Here is a 10,375-nt window from a genome sequence, read left to right as displayed (position 1 = left end):
CCTTGTTACTTGTCTGGAGTCACACAGCTAGTAAGAGTCTGAGGCAAGATTCCATTGCGCCAGTTCACAGTATATTAAAAATGATAATTATCATTTTTTACTTTATTCGTGTTTATTTGATAATCAAATTAAGATTCATAAAAACAGAAGAGGACCCAAAAATGAGACAATTTGAATTTATTTAGCAAATTTTTTTCTGTGCCAAAAGACTCTAGCCTTTTCCTAATGTCACAATTGATACTTTTAAAAAAAGCAGGCCATGCAAAACTTTTTGTTCCAATTGAAGAGTAATACTAGTTTTATTTCATTATTTCTTAACCTACATTTGAGGCCCTCTTTGAGCTTGAGGCTCAGACTAAATGCCCTTTGGGATCTTCTCCTGATGGGGCCTTTACTCCTTCAGCTCCTACAAACCTTCCACTCCCTTGCCATCCCCAGCTTCACTTTGGTTCCCCGGCTGCGAATAAGAGGAGACAGCTGCCTGGGTTCCGGATCACGGGGGCTGTGGTTCTCACCCCCACCCCCTAAGCCTGGCTTCCAGCCAGTTACTGATGGAAGTGGGGACGCTCAGACCGCAGCAGATTCAGGCAGGAAACTCCGGTCTAAGGAAGGAGGATGGGGAAAAAAGGGGTGAGGGGACGGAGTAAGAGAACAGGAAAGGCGCTCATAACCTTGTATCTGCTGGAGAAGTCATTTGAGGTTCTTTTCAAATCTTTATAACAGGGGTCGTCCACCTGGGATCCATGCCTTTAAAATTTTTTTTATAACTGCATTTTACTAGCCCGTTTTATAATAAAAAATGTAAATAAAATTAAATACTAAACTGTGTTTTGCTAACTGGTTTCCTTTGTGAGCTTATGCATTTTACTTTATGCATTTAAAGACTTTATTTGGAGAAGGAAGCGTTCCATCCTCAACACACATATTGCAAAAGGGAACCAGGACACAAAGAAAGGTTTAGAACTCCTGCGGTTTGAGACAGTTGCGCAATCTGCAGATCTGCGTTTGTAAAGGAAGCCCCTCACACCAGACCAAGTCAAATCAATAAGCATTTACTAAGCGCCTACTATGTGCCCAGGACTGCGCTAAGCGCTGTGCATATTTGGCCATTTCCTGCTCTCGAGGAGCTCACAGTCTAAAGAGGCGGGGCAACATGCGAGCAATTATATACACTGATATAGACTGGATAATACATTGGAGATCATCCACGGAGCGAAGGTAGTGCGCATAGGTTCACCGACCCCAGTCCTTTTCCTCATCCCGTGGAAAGCCTATGAAAATATGGCGTGTGTTTATGTCTAAGATGCTTGTAGGACCCCTTACCACGTGCAATCAATGCGGAATCTTTCTTGAGCAGCTTCTACTCCTGCGCTCGGGTTTTCTGGATTTTAAAAACAGCAAAAGTGCAGAGAGGGTCGGAGTGACCCGGGGAGCTGGAGGGAGCCAGGACCGAAAGTCACCTGGGGATTGGACAGGTTTTTCCTACGGTTTCCCACAGGGGATCCCAGGAGTCTCAAGGGCTGTCCCCAATTCCAAAGTTGTTGCAATGGGGGTTGGGGGGAGGAAGGGAAGGAAAGGAAGGAAGGGAGGACGGAAGAAGTGAGGGAGGCCGCCTCGCTGGGGGCCGGGGGCGGGGAAGTGGGAGGAAAGGGGTGTGGCGAAGGGGCTCGAAGAGCGTGGGGGAGGAGTGGAAGGAGGAAGGGGAGAGGGCGGGGAGGGCTCTGACGGACTGGGCTTGGAAGAAGGATGGGCTAGGCTGGGAAAGGAGGGCGGGAGGCTAGAAGTGGCAGGAAGCCGGGGCCGGGTCGGCGGCCAAGCGGGGAGACGCAAGCAGAGGACCGAGCCTGCCTGTGTGCAGCTGCAGCGGCGGCGGCGGCGGCGGCAGGAGGCGGAGCCGGGGCAGCCTCCGCTGCTGCGGCCCCCGTGTCGGGGTGAGCCCACCCCGGGTCTCCTTGTACTGCAGCCCAGGGGCTGCAGCGGGCCAGGGTTCCCTGCTCGCCCGGCCGAGGCCGCCGGGTAGATGACGTGGACCAGCAGCATGAGCAGTGGTTACAGCAGCCTGGAGGAGGACACGGAGGACTTCTTCTTCACCGCCAGGACCTCCTTTTTCAGAAGACCCCCCCAGGGCAAGCTCCGCGCCGGCCAGCAAGTGAGTGGCGCCCCGGGGGCCCCCTGCAGACCCTCCCTCGCGGGTTATTGTAGAAGCCTGGGGAAACACTTTAAGTGGGGGCGTGTGTGTGCTTCCTATGTACGCAAAACATCACAGGACTTCCACCTGGAGCTGGACGAGACCTCGTGGACTGCGTCCAGTCCTAAGGTCCTTCACTAAGAATCCGTGAATTTGGAAGGGAAAAAAAGCGACACCTTAATTATCACTAACCTTTGGTTTCCGTTGGAATCCTCTGTATTTTATTTCGTGCATTTAAAAAACCTTATTCTGAGAAGGTCCACGGGCTTCTCCAGATTGCTCAAGGGTTCTATGACCCAAAGTTAAGAACCTTTGACCTAGTTCCCCTTTCTCCATTTTACAGATGAGGAAACTGAGGTCCACAGATAGGAAAAGGACCATGCTTTTTTTTGCTTTTCTTTGTAAAACCCACAGTGCCTGGCACACGCACAGTAAGCGCTTAATCATGGCTTGTTGATTGACCAAAATGTGGTGGAGCACTTTGAAAATCTTAAAAAACGCCGTATAAATACGCGCTGATTGGGGGATGGGGTGGGGGAGATGTTTTCTCCCTAGAGAATGGAGGAGAAAGAGAAGGTTCTGCTGTTGCTCCCCACTGTCACACTTACCATATGGTAACTACTGCTTCTTCGCCTTGGGGCAATGGGCTTAGGCTGCTGCTCGCTTTCTTTCGGGTGCAGATGTACCGTGCTTGCTGCCGGTGGTAGGATAGAGGGGTGGAGGGGAAGGAATTAACCCAAAGTGGCAAACTTACTAGGTCGGGGAGAAGAGTTGAGGGTTAGGTGGAGAAGCTCACTCGAGTTCCTTCCCTTGGTTGCCCCAGTTGTCCTGGTGAGCCCGGAAAATTCAAATCCATTCAGTTGACAAAGCACTTAGTGAGCGCTTCTGTGCCAGGCTACTCTTTGGGAGCTAAGAAACCCTCTTACCTGTCCCTTACAGGCAGATCCTCGTGTGGCTGAGCAGCAGTGAGTCTCTTTTTGTCACACCTTATGACCTCAAGGGTCATAACTGGTATGTCAGTGACCTCCTTATGCCAGCATGCAGGGGGAGGAATGGGTATTCTCGAATATAACTACGTTTGTATAGATCCACATTCTCAGAAGGTCTTCACTGGATACATTAGCCCATTAATTAGAGCCAATTTAATTGGGAAGAAAAATATTTCCTGACTTTGGCCAGTCTTGCTTAGAGGCAGAGTATCAGGGGACTCATTACTTCTGTAAAAGATAGGCAGAAGGATCTTTAGGCCAGATTAATCAACCATGACAATATTTCACTGAATGCCTTTCCCATAACTGAACTGACTTTGGTTTGGGTTTCCAAGGCTGGGGCTTGAACTCATGCCGCCCTGGGCTCTGGGAGGGGCTGGGAAAAGCCCTTGCCAGCTGAACCATGCTGACAGCAATCACATTAAAGAAGGTTGTCATGGAACAAATTTGTTGTTCCCCTTGGAAAAAAAAATAACATTTATAACCAGACTTATTCCTGGAGGGAGGGAGAAAATAGTTCAGGGGCATGGGTGATGAGATAAAAATCACATTTTTTTTGGTGCCGTGTAATCTCATTATCAGATTTTAGTTTCCAGTGCTTGTTTTCATCCCAGTGCCTCTTCAAAAGACACAATTTTGCCTCTATACCGGGAAGCACAGTGATCAATTCCTCACCTTCCACAGGGAAGTATTGTATATAAAGTGCTTTAGGATGGCACTGTATAGATAATGGCCAGTTCTATGTAAGGTGCAGGGGGTTTTGCTTAATGTAAACCTAGGCCCACCTCGGGAGCATTTTCTCCTTTTAGATTTGGAGCTCCTGGAGAGTAGAGACTATTTTTTCCCTGTCTTTGTATTCCCAGTTCTTTGCAGAGTGCCTGGCACATAGTAGGTTCTTAATGTTTATAGATTGACTTTCCCAGCCTTGTCAGGATATTAGTAGCTCCTGAAGATACTCATAAATAATGAGTCAAACGTGTGGTAATGGAATAAGAATTTTATGAAAGTTGAGGCCAACAGCAAGCATCTCCTTCACATTTTAGAAGTTTCTAAAAAAGCCAGGCAATGAGTGTTTCATCACTGAGGAGGAAGGGAAAAAAAAAGGCAGGGGTGGATCCCAATCTTCTGTTTGATTTCTCTTGTTGGGAAGGATTTTTGAGTGCTTCTCCCGTATCGATTTCTCTCTCTTTTTTTTTTCCCTGTGTCTTTTTCACTTGACCAATTTCTCTCCAGTATTTCCTTTCCACCTTTTCTTTCCCTTCTCTTTCCACTTTTGGTACTTTTAACGTTGTGCGGGTTTTTGGTGTAATAATTTCAGGAAGATCTAATTCCAGAAGCAGTCAGGAAATCCCTAGGGAACAAAGGAAGGGAAAGCATTTATGAAGTGCCTACTGTGTGGTCAGCCCTGTGCTAAGTGCTTTACAGAGATCTTATTTGATCTCACAAAAGCCTTCGGAGGTAGGTGGGTACTATTACAAACCTCATTTTACAGTTGAGGAAACCAAAGCATGTGGAGGTTAAGTGACTTGCACAGGGTCCTACACCCAGGTGGACAAGGGTGGATTTGAACACCATTCTATCCAGTGAGCCACCTCACTGACCGCCTTTTGGTGATCTTGGGTCTTTGAAAGGAGAGATGGTGAAGGGGAGCTACTGTCTTAGTTTGCACTTGTATGGCCATATCTCCTCCAAGCATTTAAAAGGCATGTCATCAGAACCATACACCATAATCAGCCAGTGGGCATGTATAGAAGAGTGTCCTAACTGAAAAACCATGCAATGAGACTAAAGAGATAAACATGTTTGTTCCGAAAACCTAATTGGCAGCTCCCTTTGTTTGTTTCCCCTTGCAAAATTGAGACTAAAAGGGGAAGTTTAGCTCGATCATGTGTGACTGCTGATAGGTTTTCCCCGCTTTGCTTGGAGAATTACTCAACTCTGGCCGGATATCTCTATTTCATCCACTCGTTACTGCCTGCTTTGTGCAAGGTACTGTGTTATATGCTGAGGATTTTAAAAAAAAACAACATAAAATACTTAATTTAGTATTAGTAACTTAATTTTAATATTTAACATTGATATTTAAAATAATTAAAATAAGATAGTTTACTTAAGGGGTTAAGATTTTTAATGAGGAGAGAGGAGTGTGATAAGCCTATGACAATGCAATGACTTGGAGTCAGGAGGACCTAGGTATGTATCCTGGCTCTGCCTCAGTTTACCTCCTCTATAAAATTAGGATTTCGGGTTAAATAATCTTTTAAGATCTTTACCAGCTTTAGAGCTGTGATATATAATGATGAGAATAAAGTGCTCTGGGAAAATTTGAGGGATTTTTTTCCGATTTAGTGGAAGGAAATAAAATAAAAGCCTTCTTCCTTTGTGTTACCTTTGTACTGTTGTACTATTGTAGCAGCAGCTAGGTGGCTCAGTGCATAGGTAGATCATCTAGGGTAGAAGACGTGTCTCTATGCACAAAATAAAGTCTTTGAGTTTATTTCCTTTGGCTAGGTGAGTCATTTTTACTGGACCAAGGTGACTTGCATATGGCATTCTGGTCCACTGGGCTTTTTCACATGGTTGGTTAGGTCTTAGGAGATCTTATTCTTTTAACCGCATCTCCTGGAGAGAACACTCACCGATCACATAAATGAATAATGGTTTTTCTGTTGCTTCTTTTTGTAAATCATTAAATTCAGGAGGAGATATGGGGTAGTGGATTGGATTCAAGTCTCACCTCTGACAAATACTGGTTGGATGACGCAAGTCATTAACCTTTAAGTGTCTGGCGACTCTCACTGATAGAGGGCGTCTCCTCACCTGGGCATTCCCTGTACCGTTGAAATCACAGGTCTGATCTCCGTCTAAATCCAGCAAGACTTAGGTTTGTTTGGAAGGCAGTGACATGCAGAGCTTATGAAGAGAAGAGCTAAAAATATCTGGTAGTTACTGGGTTTCTTTTTTAGACATTTTTAGTCAGTGTATGCCGTACTATAAACATTGTTTTCTGGGAGAAGAACACGAGACCAACCAAATGCTTTTAGGGTAGCATATTCTCTTGTACCAAGCCCCAACCATCTCCTTGGATTTTTTTTTGAAGTATGGGATGTTTTATTTTTTAAAAAAGGACCTCTTTCATTGTTGACTTGGCCAGAAGGCTATTAGATAAATGTTCCCTCTTCCGAAGAACATGGATGGAATAATAACCATGAAAACTATCTGCTCTTGAATAAAGCACATCACCCATTGGGTTTAGCTTCAGGTGGCATTTTTGTCTTATTGAGGGAAAATATAAATACCGAAAGACAGTATTTTTATTCCTATCTGCTTGTCTAACATCTTAGCTTTATTTCAAGGCCCACTCAGCTTCCACCATCCCTTTTAAAGCCCCAATCCTTTAGTAAACTCCTACAACGCTCATGCTAGCTTGTACAGATCTATCTACCAATATTAAACTGCTGCAGTGGAAAAACAATAGCTAGCACATGTATCATACTTTAAGGTTGGGGGAAAAAAATCATTTAACGTGGATTTATCTCATTTGACTTACACAGCCAACTCTGTGTGGTAGGTGCTACTATTATACCCATTTTACAGAAGAGAAAACTAAGGGTGGAGGGGAGGGACTAACGATGGCTGGTATCCCAGAGGTCTCAGTGTGGTTTTAAGATTTGTATTTCTTATATTTTAAGGTTTGTGTTTTAGAATGGAAATCCATAGGAAAAAAAGGAGAACTGGAAAATTCACAGTGAGAAATTAAGCGACTTGCTATGCCAAGTCTATCACTTGATACATTATTTCAGTAGCTGCCATAGATTGATACCACTTTTATATACAAGGTGGCTCAAAAGTCAGCCTAATTAGCTATTGGAGAGCATTTTAGTTCAACTTTTAGACCAGGGGTGGGGAACCTTTGGTCTTGAGGTCCTCAAATGAGATCCTCAAGTGCAGCCCTTTGACCAGGATTCAGTCAAAGAGCTGCACTTGAGGCCTTAGAGGGCCTTAGGTTTCCCACCCTTGTCTTAGACTATGCATATCTTGAAGGATGGAACTCCATTTTGCACGTTTTTATGTCCATTCTGCTCTGTAGGGTGCCCAGTTTGGAGTAAGTGATCAGCAAATGTTTAATGAACCTAAGGCTATTGCTTAGATAAATATACTTTGCTGGCTTCCTTCATTTTAAGGCAACCTAGCTTTAAAAAAAAAAAAAAAACTTCGCTTGCCAAACACAAATAAGGGTGTAACTCTTTACAAACAGCTTGCTTTTTTGCAAAAGGATTCAGCATAGATAATCTTTAAAGAGCTAGTTCCATCATTAAAAGATTCAATTTATCTCTAATTTGTTGTGTGCAAAGTGTGACGGATGTGTTTAATTGGAAAAGGTGGGACTAAGCTGAATTTTTATGTAAGCTAGATCGAATTTTCTTTTCTATTGATTTCCATCCTGAAATGTAAAGTGTCCGAAAAGTTTTTAAACCTCACCAAGACTTTGGGGGCACCTGTAGTGGTGATTCACCTCTTCCATAAATTTTTGTCCAGTGCCTAGTACATAGTAGGTATTGAATACATGTGTGTTGCATTGAAATGAATTAGGAATAGGGTGACCTTTTTTCACATCACAAAATTGAAAGGAAAAATCTTTGAGATAAAATATCACAATCCCTGAAGAGTCTGATATTTCAGGCTCTTACTTGGGAAGTCCCTTCACTCAGTCTAGTCTTAGGGACTTGTTGCCTAAGGAATACAAGAAGTTAAAGGGCCTTGGCCTTGATCAGAGAGCTAGTAAATGTCAGAGATGGACTTTGAACCTTGGCCTTCCTTCCTCCAAGCCCATCAATCTGTCCACACTATGCCAGGCAGCCTCAAAATTTCATTTCTTGAACTCAAAATAATAAATAAAGTATACACATCATGCCTACAATTAAAAATTGAACCAGAAAGTTTATTCCCTTGGGGCCACATGCTGGGGAGAGGAAGATTTCTCGGGGGTTTTCCCAGGTTTTTAAAATTAGGCTGCATCTCTGGTTGTGTGTCAGGTTACGCAGGAACCTCAAAATAATCTTATTTCCTGGTCACGTACTTGGAGTTTGTGTTAGAGAATGCAAGCTTATAACTCAGTCCTGGCACTTTGGGGGTCAGATCCTTCCTTAAGTATGAATGACGTAGGATGGACATAACCACCCCCAGTCCTTTTCTCTAGGAGTCTCGTGGGATCCCTTTAAAAACCAGACTTTTAGCTGTAGCATCTACAGGGTTAATCATGTGGTTCCTCTTAATTGTTTGTTTAGCAGTTCTGATTAGGGCTGCTCTAGTGATTCTGAATGTATTTTGTATCCTTGGTATTTTGTTTGATGACGAAGGTTGGGTATGGACTGAGAGATATCAAGTACCAGAACATAGTGATTTATATAATTATTTCTCTAAATGAAGATTTCTGCAGAGTGGGTTTCCATTTTATCAGAGTCATAATACCGTATATTTGTAGATATTGTGCATTATAGTTTTCTTTTCTTTTTTTTCAAAGCATTTTATTTTATTTATTTTTTTTCGAGGCAATGGGGTGAAGTGACTTGCCCAGGTCTAGCACACAGCTAGTCAAGTGTCTGAGGTCTGATTTGAACTCAGGTCTTCTTGAATCCAGGGCTGGTTCTCTATCCACTGCGCCATCTAGCCGCCCCTACAATTTTCAAAATGTTTTCACATTTATTCTTTCTCTTGATTCTCATAAAAGCCCTGCAAGATAGGCAGGGTAGGTATTAGCACCATTTTACAAATAAGAAAACTCAGGCTGAGACCTTGCTTGTGGCTAATACCAAACGGTAGAGATGGGACACAGACCTAGATCTGTTGACATCTGCTTCCTCAGATCTTAGGATCAGAGATTTAGAGCTGATAGGAACTCCAGAAGTCATCTAGTCTGACCTTTTTTTTTTTTAAACAAATGAGGAAACTGAGGCTCAGAATTGAAGTGACTTGAAAAGGTCAGGATTTGAACAGGGGTCTCCTGACTTCAAATCCAGCTCTCTTTGCCACACTTCCTTTCTTTGCAGGACATGTTGAGAGAGTGTAAGAACAATTGGCAGGTATCAGTGCAAGGCATTTCTGAACTTTTTCAGAGTTGACTTCCAGGAAATAAGTCATATTCCCTTTGTTTGCCTAGATAGCATGGGCACCGAGTCATCCCCACTGCTAAGGAGAGCAGGATTTTTTTCAGTCCTCTTGGGAAGATACAGAATTGTGGATTTTCCTGAGATTCTGCTGAATCTTCTTTAGCAATGGGAAAATCAAAGCCTTCTACTCTGTAACCAACTTTTAAAAATCTTTCAGAAAGTGGTGAAATACAGATCTTAGAGAAACTGGGGAGCCCTTGAAGACATTTTTTTTTTTTTTGTGCTAAAGACAAAGATGTCGTCCTTAGCTTAGTCTGGGGAGGAGAAAGGAAGGGAAGGGCATAAGCATTTATTCAATGCCTACTGTGTGTCAGGCACTATACTAAGCACTTTACAAATATTATCTCATTTGATCCTCAAAACAACTCTGGGAAGTAGGTGCTATTATTATCCCCATTTTATATTGAGGAAACTGAGGTAAACAGGTTTTAGTGACTTGCCCAAGGGTCACATAGCTAGTAAATCCCTGGTACATAGTAGGCACTTAATAAATGCTTAATGACTGTCTGACATAGCTGGGATCAGGAAGTATGTGGGGTGGTGGTTGAAGGGGCAGGGAAGCTTTCTTTCCTCTCCTACCCCAAATCCCTCTCCCAGATGAACCGTTATAACAGAAGGCATCCCTTGAGACACACCAACTGTCTCTTAAACCCTGTATATGAAAAGAATAAGATTTATATCTTAGAATATTGTCAAATTAATGTGCCTTTTGTGGAACTTTTAGCTGACTGCATCAGGATGCAAAAGATCAGTTAGTGGTTATTCATGCATCACTTTTGGTCTTTTTCCAGATGTTATACAAAAGGAAATAATAAGAGGGAAAGAAAAAAAAGATGGATTTGTCAGTCATAGACTCAGAAGAATAGATTTAGAAAACCAGACCTTGAGGGACATAATTGTGATTAATAATAATGATAGTCTACCATTAATATAGTCACTAAAGTGTTAAAGTGAAAATGATTACTTGCAGTTGTTTTTAAATGTACATTTGTGAAAATAATTTTCTAAATGTATCACAGTTATTTATT

At 42.9% G+C, this 10,375-nt stretch overlaps 1 protein-coding gene across 1 annotated transcript in view; it reads left to right on the top strand.

Annotated features, from left to right (window-relative positions):
• Positions 1-1,912: 1,912 nt before the first annotated feature.
• Positions 1,913-10,375, top strand: part of RASSF3 (Ras association domain family member 3) — a 97,975-nt gene continuing 89,512 nt past the window's right edge. Inside the window, exon 1 of the mRNA XM_027854156.1 lies at positions 1,913-2,149. Coding sequence (XP_027709957.1) covers positions 2,021-2,149 — 129 coding nt within the window. The 5' untranslated portion in view covers positions 1,913-2,020. The remainder of the gene's footprint in view (positions 2,150-10,375) is intronic.

This window comes from Vombatus ursinus, unplaced genomic scaffold (assembly GCF_900497805.2).
Source record: "Vombatus ursinus unplaced genomic scaffold, bare-nosed wombat genome assembly UNPS02010320.1, whole genome shotgun sequence".
Classification (NCBI taxonomy): Eukaryota; Metazoa; Chordata; class Mammalia; order Diprotodontia; family Vombatidae; genus Vombatus; species Vombatus ursinus.
This window is presented reverse-complemented; position numbering and strand designations above follow the sequence as displayed.